Source organism: Mesoplodon densirostris, chromosome 9, assembly GCF_025265405.1.
Source record: "Mesoplodon densirostris isolate mMesDen1 chromosome 9, mMesDen1 primary haplotype, whole genome shotgun sequence".
Taxonomy (NCBI): Eukaryota; Metazoa; Chordata; class Mammalia; order Artiodactyla; family Ziphiidae; genus Mesoplodon; species Mesoplodon densirostris.
The window spans coordinates 107,558,310-107,571,841 of NC_082669.1; the positions used below are offsets into that span (position 1 = coordinate 107,558,310).

Genomic DNA, 13,532 nt, shown 5'->3' on the forward strand with positions numbered 1-13,532 from the left:
GCCTGCCAATGCAGGAGACACAGGTCCGATCATTGGTCCGGGAAGATCCCACATGCCACGGGGCAACTAAGCCTGTGTGTCACCACTACAAAGCCTGAGCTCTAGAGCCCATGAGCCACAACTACTGAGCCCACGTGCCACATCTACCGCAGCACACGTGCCTAGAGCCTGTGCTCCGCAACAAGCGAAGCCCCTGCAATGAGAAGCCCACGCAGTGCAATGAAGAGTAACCCCTGCTCGCCGCAACTAGAGAAAGCCCCTGCACAGCAATGAAGACCCAATGCAGACAAAAAATTAATTAATTAATTTTTTAAAAAATAAGGAAAGGATCATCTTTTTCACAAGCCGGATTAGGCTGGACATAAAGCTCAATCAGAGAGGAGGCAAGAATCAGGGGCATTTTTAAAAATTAATTCATTTATTTAACAAATACTTATTGAGATCCATGCTTTGTCCAACATTGTGCTTGTCCCTAGGGAATAACGGGGCAGACAAGACACAGAGAGTTCACCATCACAAGGTTTACAGTCTACAAGGAGACAGTAAAAAAATCAGACGCACAACTTCCTATTGTGGTACGTATTCTATAGAAACCCTTGGAGTGTGGCTAGCACAAACTCCACACCAGAGCTAACTTGTTGGTTGGTGATGGGGATGGAGAAACCCTCTCTGGAGAAATAACAGAACACTGAGGCCTCAGGGATGAGCAGAAATGAGCTGGGCATTGGATGGGTGTGGGAGTGCTCCAGGGAGGGGGAAATATTCCCCAAGGGTCTGGGAGCTGGAGGGAGCTTAGAGGATTCGGGGGACATTGAGGAGGCCAGTATGGTTCCAGCCTTTTGAAAGAGAGAGAGAGAGTGATTGATCATGCAGGGCCTTTTGGACCATTCCGAGGGTTTTCAACGATTTGAACAATAAAAAAGCGAAAGGAATCCATTAGGGAATTTAAACAAGGGGAAAAAAAATCAAATTTCAGTTTTAAAAAGCTGTCTGATGATTGAGTGGAGAAGGGATTGAAGATGCAATATCAATTGGGAGCCTATTACATTACAATCAAATGACAGTGGGTTGGATTGACATGGAGATGGGGAGAAATGGAGAATTTTGCATCTTTTCGAAGTAAAATCAGTAGGATTTGGTGACAGACTGATGAGCAAGTGAGGAAAGAAGTGTTGTGGATGACCCCAAGATTCTGCATGAGCCACTTGGTGGTGCCATTTACTGAAATGGGGACCAGGCTGGGGATGGAGGTCAAGGGTTCCATTTTGTCTGAGTTCTGTGTGAGATGCCCATAAAATTGCCAACTGGAGAAGTTGAATGGGATTTGAAAGTTTGGAACTCTGAGAAGGGTCTAGGCTGCAGGCGACATATACATGGCATTCAAAGCAATCATTCACTGAATAGAGTGGGCAAGGGCACCCAGAACCAGTGCCCAGGAAGACCCTGAAGCACTTACATTTGTGTAAAGAAAAATGAACCATCTGAAAGTGAGACTGAAAACAGAGAATGGAGAAGTATTGGGAAATAGAGGAAGAGAAACCTAGAAGCAAGCAAGTTTATGAAAAAAAAAGAAACTGTTGGTTACATGAGGTTGACATTTCTAGTTTCCAGTTACTCTCCATTTCCCTGAAATTATTTTTCTTTATTTATTTCCAGGAGTTCAAACTACAATGGCGGCCCATTACCCCAGCAACTCCAGGACCAGCCACGGTGAGAGGCTGCTCAGGGCTAGGCAGGCCAGGCTTGGGGGAGGAGGGCTGGGTCTCTCCTGTCCTGTCAGTCAGTCCCCATCTGCACAAGAGCAAACCATTTTCAACCACATTTCTCATTTTCCCTTCATTTACTCTGCTCGCTCATTTCTCTCGACCCTCTAAGCCTTCTTCTTGTGATGTAGCTAAACAGCTAAGAGGAAGAGAGTTAGAATATCCGGATTGATCCAGGCTTGGTGAGGTTTCTTATGTGCTACTTCCTACAGCGTGGACACACCAGAACAGCGGGTTGTAGCCTCCCTGGTTGTTTCTCTGCCCCTCTCTTCAGCTCAAGAGAGGATTGGGAAGGAGGGACGTGGGCGTCATTCATTCCTCATTCAGGTCCCTAATTTCCCCGCTGCTGGTGGCCTCACTATGACCAACAAATTCAACAGACTGATCCCTCCACTCCTCACATAACCCGCCTCTATTCCCTTATCCATAGAAATTGATTATATCGTTTGAGCTTCTGCTGGGTTAGCAAACCACCCCACAGTTTAGGAGCCTAAAACATCAACTGTTTCGTTGGCTCTTGGTTTTTTGGGTCAGTTGGGCAGTCTTTGGGTCTGGATCAACTTGGCTAATCTCAGCCAGACTCACTCATGAGTGTGTGGTAGGCTGGTGGTTCAGGATGCAACTGGATAATCTTGGGTAGCCTCATAGACATGTCTTGTAGTCAGCAAGCTCTTGGGCAGATCAGGGGGACAGGGATAACAGGCCCCTGTGTCCCTCATCTAGTACGCTAGTCCAGGGCAGTTGTAAGTTTCCGAAAAGCAGAAAGAGAAGGCAAATTACAATAAGTCAGCACTTTTGGAGTCTCTGCTTGATCCTGTTTTCACGATCTTACTGTCCAAAGCAAGTCACGTGGCCCAGTCAGATTCAAGGGTTGGAGAAACGGACTCAGCATCTTGATGAGAGTAGCTGCAAATCCACATTCCCAAGAGGCATGAGTACAGAGGGGGAATACTTCATGGCTGTGTTTGCCATCTATCGTAGATTTCCATCCATTTGCTGTCAACATTGGCCAATTGTTGCAGTGTTGGCACTGGCCTTTGGTGCCTTTTTATCTCGCCAGCCATGATTTTCCTACTTCCTGTCTCTAAGGTCAACCAATGCCCTCAGGATATCCTTAGGTTGGAATCTTCCATTGTGATGCTAACTAAATAATAGTCTGAACTCCCATCCACATTTTTCCTTACGTAATCTTAGCCATCCTGTATCCAGAGTTCTCAGCTTTGGGAAATTTACTTCTTTCACCCCAGGATTCTGGTTATCAAATGTGAGAAACTCTGCCTTAGGGATCCAGGGATCAGCAAAAGCTTCACCATAAAGTGTGTGGGAGATGGGGATGAACTACGGATTTTGTGGAAGCCAGAGTGGGAGGTTCTGCAATTTCCCTCTTCTGTTTGATTGATATTTTTAAAAGATTATTCCACTTTACAGAATAGACTGAAAAGGCCAAAACGGAAGTAGAGAGACCAGTTAGGAGACTAATGAGGCATGGATAGGGATGTAACTTGGGCTAGTATGATGATCTTCAAAATAGAGAGAAGCGAACAGATTTGGAGCCAAGAGAACCCGGTGATGGGTTGGATATGGAAAGAAGAAGAAAGAGAGGAGTCAAGGGTGATGCCTAGATTTTTGGCCTGAGGAACTGGGTAACTGGGGATGATAGCTCTGCAAAGTAATTGGAGTTTGTAACAGTGTCTATAAGGTTGTAAGCGGGATAATGTATGGATTGTCTCAAAGCAGAAATAGGTAGTTATAACACAGGATTCCTCATGCAGGAATCAGTCTTACATTCAAGGGCTGGCTGGCAGGGTCTGTCTTCTCGGGAAAACAGGCTCCCAAACGTGATTCGCGGTTGTCTTCCCGCTGCTCCCTGGTCTATGCCTAACAAATCGGGCAGACTTTGACTTTATAGACACATTAAAGAGATATGCAGAGACTTGCTAAATACAAATACAGAGAGAGCTATTAGATGATTTGGTATGTAACTTAAGGTTTCAGTTGTTGTGCTCTGCTGGTCTGATATTAACTTTGAACTTTCCTAGGAAGTAAAATATGCAACGTCAATTTTGTGTTACTTCCTATGTTATCTTAGGAAGAACAGCTACCAGTAGCAGCTCAGAGTTCTCTTCTTAACCATTTTGTTTCCTCCTCTGTGGGCTACTTACCTACACAAGGTCACAGTAAGAAGCTCAAGGGGATGCTGAAAAGTACCTGGGCAGTCCCCAAATACTGCAAGAGGAACTCAAGCCCAGAGGGCTTTCTATAGACATCCCTTGAGCGCAGAGGACCCTAGCAAGCGACAGAGAAAGGCACCGGTGGGCAGGAGCCTTGCAGGGGAGACAGTTGAAGTTCCTTCTAACACTACGACTTTTGTTTCCTGTTGTGCCAGGGCTTGGAAACCAAGACCCCAGAGATTCACAACTGAGACTTATCTTAGTGGGTAAGACTGGGGCAGGAAAAAGTGCAACAGGAAACAGCATCCTCGGAAAGAAAGTGTTTCCTTCTGGCTTTTCTGCAGTATCCATCACCAGGTCCTGTAAGAAAGGAGAGAGCACCTGGAAGGGGAGGGAAATTCTCGTTGTGGATACACCCGGCATCTTTGACACAGAGTTACAGGATGCCGACACTTGCAAGGAGATCGCCCGCTGCATGGCCCTGACCTCCCCAGGGCCTCATGCTATACTCCTTGTCACCCCACTGGGCCGGTACACACCGGAAGACCACAGAGCCACGGAAAAGATCCTGAAAATGTTTGGAGAGAGAGCTAGGAGACACATGATTTTCTTATTCACCCGGAAAGATGACATGGAAGGCACCGATTTCCATGATTACTTAAAGGAAGCTCCGAAAATCATTCAAGAGCTGATGGACCAGTTCGGAGGTCGCTACTGTGTGTTCAACAACAGGGCGACGGGAGCTGAGCAGGAGAACCAGAGGGAGCAGCTGCTGGTCCTGGTCCAGCGCGTGGTCGCAGAGTGCAAAGGCAGATGCTTCACGAATAACATGTATCAAAAGGCCGAGGAGGAGATTCAGAAACAAATCCAAGTGGTACAAGAAAATTACAGAGCAGAGCTAGAGAGACAGAAAGCGCAGATAAGACAGGAGTATGAAGAGAAAATCAGAATGCTGGAGGATGAGCTAGAACGGCAAAAACAAGTGATGCAAATGAGGAGGGAATTGACAGAAAGGGAGGCTCTCTGTGTTACAAGGCAGCAAAATGCCAGAAATGAAGTTGAGAATCAGAGCGGGATAATTGAAATCATCTTACGCCTGTTGGAGATTGTTTCCCTTATTTTCTCTCTGTTTCAGGATTAAACATTAAGATTAAACTTCATGAAAATGTGTCTATACTTGCTGCATAGTTTCAGCTGGCCCTGCCCCATATAAGTCAGAGCATTCTCGTTTTTTCTGTCTCTCAGACTCTCAAGACTAAGGAGAGTGAAGTTCACTGCCAGGAATTGGTATATGTTGATTGATTTAACAGGGGAGGGACAAACTCTCAATCTGGGAAACTCCAAAGCACAACGTATTGATGCTCCCTAATTGTGAATTCTTTCTCAGAGACACGAGAGAAGGAATGCAGGAGACCAAAGAAAATGACCCCAAGCTTTCTCTGTTTATCCCTAGTAAATGTTTCTCCTCTAAATTCTTTCTAGATTGGTAGGTAATCTCCCCCCGTGGTTTTGCCTCACTTATTTTACCCTCAGGATCACAGTGATCGTCTTAACCTTATAGTTTATGAGAAAGATCAATTCTTTGCATTAGTTAAGCTTATAGATGGAGATGTTTATAGAGTTCTTTGTAGATGAATGGAAATTTGTTTACTTACAATTTTACAGAAGGACTCAAATTGTTCCGTATCATCTGCCCATTGACGAACAAAGAGTTGTCTGGAAGATAGATCTTTCAGAACTCAACTATGTGAAATGCGAGAAAGAGTGAAAGATAGAGATTCAACAGATAAGAGAACAATGTTTGGTATATTCAGATGTATCTGTAGAAACTCTTTGACCAACACCAACCAATTTGCTGAATAACCAGTTCTCTCCTTTTCTTGGGAAACTAACTGCTGTCCCACCCAGCTGAATTGTTTGCTTATTGTTGTTATAATAAAACTTTTCTGTTCTCTCATACTTGTACAAAATGGAATCTTTTTTTTTTTTTTGAAAATACTACCACTACTTCTTCTAAGAGCACAGGGATGAATTATAGTCTTTTGTAAAAGTTCAAGATGATTTTGGAAGTAGTCTTGGTCTACCCTCTAGACTTCTCCCCTTCTCCTTTTCCCTGGAAGGTTTGAGCCACATTCTCAACACCTCTGACAGTCAAAGACTACATTGCCCTTGGTTTCATTCATTATGTGTTGATAGAAATGACACGTGACCTACGTTTCTGAGACCTTTGTGGCTTTCCTGTTGCAACAATTCTTTTTAATATATGGATAAAAATAGCTATGTCCCTATCCCTTTTCTACTCTTCTACTGAGTACTCTTCACCTAATAATTTCTAGGCTTCCCCAAAGCACTTTTCCATGCTCTACCAACGTGTTCTGGTGGTCACACGTGACCTACGCCAACTCTGTCATCTTAAAATCGTCTTCTCCACGTCCTAACCCATTTTGCTCAAACTAGGGCATATGTCTCTCCATGATTTCCCCCAAACACAAAGGAGTTTAGACTGTACACTTAATAAAAGTTAGCAAAGGCTCAAGCATATGAGAAGCACCGTGCAAAGAAGCACATGACTCCTTTAGAGGCAGTCACTCCGAGTAGAGAGATTTGGTTTCACTCTGCAGAAGGTGGGTGATCTCTGTCTCTAGTGTTTTCATCATTGGCGTTTTAGTCAAAATTCTGAGATATGAATTTAATGTGCTATTGTATTACAACCTCCTATTAACAAATATTTAACCAAAGAACCACATACACCTCCCAAGAAAAGGTAAATACAGGCTTAATACGAAGAAAATTCTAACGTCAGTGGTTACTTTCTGTGTAAATGCATTCAATTATTCTTACCCTTGCCTCTGGGTTAATGCTGTAGATGAGACAAAGAAAAAGGTTTTGCTTTTGAGTAGCAGTTAGGAAATGAGAAGCCCATGTGACATATCCTGAGAGCAGTTTTGCCTATTTGCCTCCCAGGGCAGAAGGCAGACAGATTGATGAAACTATGCATTGTGATTAACACAATAGAAGAATGAAGCATGTTCTCTTCTCTCAAGACTTTTGGGAGTTCATACCTATTCATCTATTTATTAACATTCATTGGTTGTTTGTACTTGGTGGTAGGTTTTATACGAGACACTGAGAATCTAGAGATAAGTAAAACAAAGTCCCTTTTGAGACTGGCTTCATTCACTTAGCATAATGATTTTGAGAATCCTTCAAGTTGTGTGTACCAAGAGCTTGTTCTTCTTTATTGCTGACTAGTATTCCATCTTATGGATATACCACAGCGTCTCACTTCTCCTTTACTTATTCTTATGCCCCTAATTGATTGCTCTTGTCAAATTGCATTTGCTAAAACCTCCATTATAATGTTGATTAGTAGTGGGTGGGTATGCTTGCTTTCTTCCTGGATATGCCTTCAGTGTTTCCCAATTAGGTAAGTGAGATAGCTGCTGAACTACAGTAGTACATGTATTTGTGTGTGTGTGTGCACACACGTGTGGGTGTGTAATCATGTTAAGCAAGTATCCCCCAATCACTATTTTCTTGAGGGTTTTTATCATGAATGGCTGTTGAATTTCATTAAAGGCTTTAAAAAAATCATCCATGAGAATTATGGTGAATGATATGAATAGATTTCCCAATATTGAACCAATTTTTCATTTCTGTTTTCTATCCCTCTTGGTCATGATGTATCACATTCTTAATGTGTTGGCACCTATTTGCTAATATTTTATTTAGTATTTTTGTGTTGATATTCACAAGAGATATCGCTCTATAGTTTTATCTTTTTGTACCATCATTATCAGACGCAGGTATCAATGTTATATTTGTTTTCAAAAAGCAATTAGGAAATTTCTCATCATTTTCGATGCTCTGCAACAATTTGAAGAGCACTGAAGCTATCTGGACTTAAAAGGTTTGGAAGAATTTCCATGCATAACAGTCTGTTCCTGGTGCTTATTTTGTGGTGTGGTTCCTTAATAGCTTTCTCTAATTCTTCCATGCACACTGGTCTGTTTATTTTTTCTCTCTAGGGACTTCCCTTGCAGTCCAGTGGTTGAGATTTCACGTTCCAATGCAAAGGGTGCAGGTTTGATCCCTGGTTGGGGAGCTAAGATCCCACATGCATTGGGGCCAAAAAACCAAAACATAAAACAGAAGCAATATTGTAACAAATTTAGTAAAGACTTTTTAAATGGTCCACATCAAAAAAAAAACCTTTTAAAAATATTTTTAAAAATAAGTTTTGTCTCTCTAATGGAGATAAGTTTAGTAATCTGCATTTCCCTAGGAAATTATCCATTTCTTTTAGGTTTTCAAATTTATTTGCAAAAAGGTTTTAAATTTTAAAATTGTCTTCAATTTCAATGGTTGCTCCTCTTGTCATTTTGGAAGTTTTATTTGTGCCCTTTTCTCTTTTTCTCCTGAACAAGTTAATGAGTAGTTTGTTAATTTTAAATTTTTTCAATAAACCAGGATTTTGATTTATTAATTAGGTGTATTTTTTCTCCATTACATTAATTTTTGTCTTTCATACTTGTACTTTCTTTTGGTTTACCTTATTGTACTTTTTCTAGCTTTTTTGGAAGTGAGAATTTAATTCATTTTCTTCTTTTTCTTAGTTGAAGAAGTTTTTGGTGCAATGCTTTTTACTCTGATCACTTCTTTAAATGAAGCCTATAGCTTCTGACATTTAGTATTTTCATTAGTATGATCTGTAAGAAATTCTAAAGCCTCAGTTTGTATTTTTCTTTTCAACAAGAGTTGTTTAATACAAGGTGTTTTCATTTCTCGATGGAAGGACTTTTTTCCAAATGTAATTTCTGGTTTTATCTCATCATGATCAGAAAGTGTTGTTTTTATTATTTCTACTTCATGGAACTCACTGATGTTTGCTAATGTATATTAATATAGGATCAATATTTGTGAATGTTCCATGTGCATTTGGAAAAGGGTGTATTCTCTGTTATTATGCAAAAAGAATGTATTTTCTATAAATCCAAGAGAGCTATTTTCTTCATTACGTTTATTCTTCTATCTCCTTACTTATTTTTTGTCTACTTGATTTGTCTTTTCTGACAAGTTTATACTAAAGTCATATTATTAGGGCCTGTTAATCCATATCTCCTTGCATTTTCTGTAGTTTTTGCTTCATATACACAATGGCTATGTTATGTAGTGCATACATTTTCTTAAGCATTATATCTCTGATATAGGATTTGTGAGAAAGGATAATGAGATATGGAAATTTTAACTCTATTTTTAACTCCTCTTGAGATAATAGTTGCGTTTGCAGAAAAAATGCTTTGAACAAGCTTGTGGAAACAAGTCCTCTGAGAATATAAGTCAGTCGCTTCTTGTGGAACAATTTGGAATTCACTGGAAACAGCCTACGAGGCAAAATTAAACATATATACTACATTTAGGACACAAATAGAAAATGTCCATGTTTAATTTGTCTGTAATTTTATACTCTTTCCTAGATCCCATCCATTACTTCTAGGGAAAATATATAACTAAATGTTTACTCTTGTTTAAAAACCAGTCCAATCGGATCTGATAAAGAGCCACTTTAGACGGTGTTCAGTCTCCATTTAGGTGACTTAGAGACTCCCTGCAACCATCGCATTTCTTTCCTTCAGTGGGGGATGGGTTTCTTCTGTGACATTGTGATCTGTGGAGAAAGGTGGGGTCTCCAAGCCTCAGTCCCTGTCTCCTCTACTTGTTGGGTGACATCCCATGTCTGTCAAGCCTCTGCAGCCCTGCTGGTCCCCAACAAGAAAGTCCACAAGCTGGTGTAAAGTCACCAAGTGAATTAATTTCTCACTCCAGGCAGTGCCCTTTGAGGGTCTCCTGGCTGACTTCACCACAGCTCCTGATGGTCTAAAATCTCTGTGGCTGGTCCAGCAGTGACGCTCATTCAGCCCTGGAATATAAGCTGGAGGCTATGTCTGGTTGCATGGAAAAGAACTTCACCAAAGTAACTTAACAAAGGGTTCAATTGTGATACAACAAGGAGTTTATGGCTGGTAAGTCCAGAGCCCATGTAACTACCCAAAGAACCTGATTTTTTTCTCCACCATTACTTGCAAGTAACTTTTGTCCTCAAAGTGGTAAGAAGGCTGCTTCACCTTCAGCCTCATGTCTGAATTGCAGGTGGAAAGAACACAGACACAAGAAGGAAGACAGAATCGCACTTCTATTACAAAAGCAAAGGCAACCCAGAAATGTCCCCAGGGCTTCTGCTACTACCTCTTGGTCATATGGTCACCCCAGCTGCAAGAAACACTGTGCAATTCAGTATTTCACACGGGTATGTTGCAGTTATAAGCAAAATTGTAGTTTTGTTAGTGAACAGGAGGGGTAAATGCTAGTAAGCAGATGAATAGCAGCACGTGCCAGCTGCAGCTGGGGCGAGTTTGCTCTACACCTGGCTCTAGAGTAACCTCACTCCCACCCCCATGGTGAATTCCTTTGCCAATTCCCAACCAGACTTTCCTATAATCCTAAACTCTTGTTCATTCTACACACAAACCAAGGAAAGGACAAGAAAATACAACCTCAGAACTTGAGTCTGGTTCCAAAAGGAGAGAGGCTTGTAACATACTAAATATCCTACAGATAAACTTTGGATAAACTACAAAGAATCAAATGCTAGAAAGTACCGGGGAGCAGCTAAACCACATAGAAATGGAAAGTGTTTCCATCCTTGAGACGAGGACCACATAGGGTGACATCCATGTTTAAAAGGTTTTTCTCAGAGGGTGCTCCCCAGATCCTAGCTCAAGAAGCGACCAGAACTTAACTATCTAATATACCTCTTGTTTCCTGAACTTGGAGAGACAAAATTTAGGACACATATCTGATTGCTTGATTCCTCTGCCTTCCTGTTTCCTTTCCCCTATAAGAAGAGGAGCTGTTCTCATCTCTTATTAGCTGGACTTCTACCGTGTAAAATGTTATTGCTTAGTGCCTAAACCTTTTTATGCAAATTGGAGAAGTGATAGAATATAGACCATCCATTCTAGAGAAAACATCCAGGTTGACAAGGCTGTCATCTTTCAACAAAATCCTATTAGTATTTTTAAAAATATTAAAATCTGGGCTTCCCTGGTGGCGCAGTGGTTGAGAGTCCACCTGCTGATACAGGGGACCCGGGTTCGTGCCCCGGTCCAGGAAGATTCCACATGCCGCAGAGCGGCTGGGCCTGTGAGCCATGGCCGCTGAGCCTGCACGTCCGGAGCCTATGCTCCGCAACAGGAGAGGCCACAACGGTGAGAGGCCCGCGTACCGCAAAAAATAATAATAATAATAATGATAATAAAAATATTAAAATCTGATTATTCAGGTTTTTTTCTGTATTTTGTGGAGCATTAGCATGCATCAGAGTCGCCTGGAAGATTTAACGTACAAAGTTTCTGAGTCAGTAGACCTGAGAATCTGCATTCCTAACAAGTTCCCTGGCGTTGCCGATCTCGCTGGTCCAGGAATATACTTGGAGAGTGATTACACTGGAGAAAATATCCTGTGCTTGAAAAAAAGGGGAAAGTCACTTCAATAATTTTCAAGGCATTTCCCCTGCTCCAAATGTTACCAGCTAGAGCCAGGGAGCCAAAGTCCCTTCTCCCCTCCAGGGTTCTGCAGGAAAACTATCCACACAAAGAACTGAATCAAATAAAGCTAAATACCATCTTGCTACCAGAATTCTAGGGCTCCCTAGTAAAGATGAAGTGGAGACCAGAGCAGGGATGAAAAACCAAAGTTAGGAGTCTTCCTTCTTTTCCCTGAAATGGAAGAGAGCTAGTTTCACATAATGGGGCCACCTGACAGCCAAAGAGTCATAGTCTGAGAAGGTGAAACCCAAAAAGCAAGACTCCTCTGGACCATCAGAAAGAGGACTTTTTTGGTCTGCTTATAGGATGAAGCAAGGAACCAAAAAGGTTGGTCATATCTGATCACAGCAGGTCAAAAGGTTGAGAGGGCCGTTTGTTTCCTGTTTTTAAAAGTAAAACTCAGAGCAGGAAGTGGTCTAATGGGTCTAATGGCTCTCCTAACATTTCAACATCCCCGAACAGATCAATCCCTCTGCCTTTCGTGAGAGGGAGATCATTTATGAAGTGTCACTCCAGAGTTTCTCCCTCCTGGTTTCTGGAGGACCTAGCACTTCCTCTTTCCAAGCTAGAGGGAGGGCAGTCGACTTGATGTAATAACGCACACTGCTGCCTGTGGGACCCTCCCCATGAGTTTCAAAATCTCTAGGAAAGATACCAAAGTGTACAAAACGCTTAGTATACATGGTTATTGTGGAAACCAGCTAAAGAAGTGAATTTTGAGTCTTCATGAAATTGGGTCAAATAGAGAACAGTAGTACACGATTGAGAAAGTAGAGGGAAGCATAAAGAAGTGAGCTCAGGAAATTCCCAGAAAGAACAAGAAAGATTCTGGGCTCTCCATGCTGTGGAAATGTAGCTTGAGCCAAGTTTCACCAACTCTCCAAGGGGTAGGGTGAAAAAATATTTAGTGAGGGCCTCATGTATGCCAACAAGTTGGTACACAGGAGTGAACAGGAAGAGTTAGCTGCCACCCACTACTGAGGTAGTACATGCTGAAATGAAAATTCAAGATAATACTTTAATACTGTGTCCCAGGCACACCCAGCATCAACTAGGTGTAACTCCTCTTTGATGTCGTAGATGAGGTAGGAAAGCTTTCCTTAAGGTCAGATATAAGCTGAATCCTTCCATCTGAATTATTCAGCTGTGCTGAATGCTGTAAACGTGGCACCATTGATTCTTCCTGGGTTCTCTGCATCTCAGGGAAGGAGCCTGGGCCAGCATTCCTTATCATCCCTTTCCCTACAGGTCCAGGTTAGAGTCTGCCAATGAGAAGCACTCCCACAAGATTTGGAACTTGCTGGAGAAGGAGCACCATGGCAACCATTGCAAATAGACTACGGGAGACAGCGGTGTGTTTCACAGCTCATGGCTGCTGAAAATCACCCAGTTCAGCACACCACCTCGCTCCCAGGCCTTGGCAAGCCTTTCATTCCTTGGATTAAAAGTTCATCCAGGGCTTCCCTGGTGGCGCAGTGGTTGAGAGTCCGCCTGCCGATGCAGGGGATACGGGTTCGTGCCCCGGTCCGGGAAGATCCCACATGCCGCGGAGCGGCTGGGCCCGTGAGCCATGGCCGCTGAGCCTGCGCATCCGGAGCCTGTGCTCCGCAACGGAAGAGACCACAACAGTGAGAGGCCCGCGTACCACAAAAAAAAAAAAAAAAAAAAAAAAAAAAGTTCATCCAACTTTTAGCATGGACATATATACACTACCAAATGTAAAATAGCTAGCTAGTGGGAAGCTGCTGCAGAGCACAGAGAGATCATCTCGATGCTTTGTGACCACCTAGAGGGGTGGGATAGGGAGGGTGGGAGGGAGATGCAAGAGGACGGGGATACGGGGATATATGTATACATGTAGCTGATTCACTTTGTTGTACAGCAGAAACTAACCCAACATTGTAAAACAGTTATACTCCAATAAAGATGAAAAAAAGAAAAGAAAAAGAAAGATATGGATGAAAGTCATACACTCACCAATCTAATGTATC

General features: G+C 42.3%; 1 protein-coding gene across 1 annotated transcript; it reads left to right on the plus strand.

The window, feature by feature from the left end:
• The first annotated feature begins 506 nt into the window (after positions 1 to 506).
• GIMAP4 (GTPase, IMAP family member 4) lies at positions 507 to 5,075 on the plus strand. Its single transcript, XM_060108775.1, has 3 exons — positions 507 to 575; positions 1,657 to 1,710; positions 4,150 to 5,075. Exons 2-3 carry the CDS (start codon positions 1,671 to 1,673, stop codon positions 5,073 to 5,075), a joined length of 966 nt encoding a protein of 321 aa, XP_059964758.1. The 5' UTR covers positions 507 to 575; positions 1,657 to 1,670.
• Positions 5,076 to 13,532: the final 8,457 nt, after the last annotated feature.

Excerpts from the sequence above, each read along its gene's own strand:
- GIMAP4 (XM_060108775.1), top strand. The coding sequence starts at position 1,671 with ATGGCGGCCCATTACCCCAGCAACTCCAGGACCAGCCACG. Across the intron at positions 1,711-4,149 it reads CAACTCCAGGACCAGCCACG|GGCTTGGAAACCAAGACCCC; the intron begins GTGAGAGGCTGC and ends CTGTTGTGCCAG.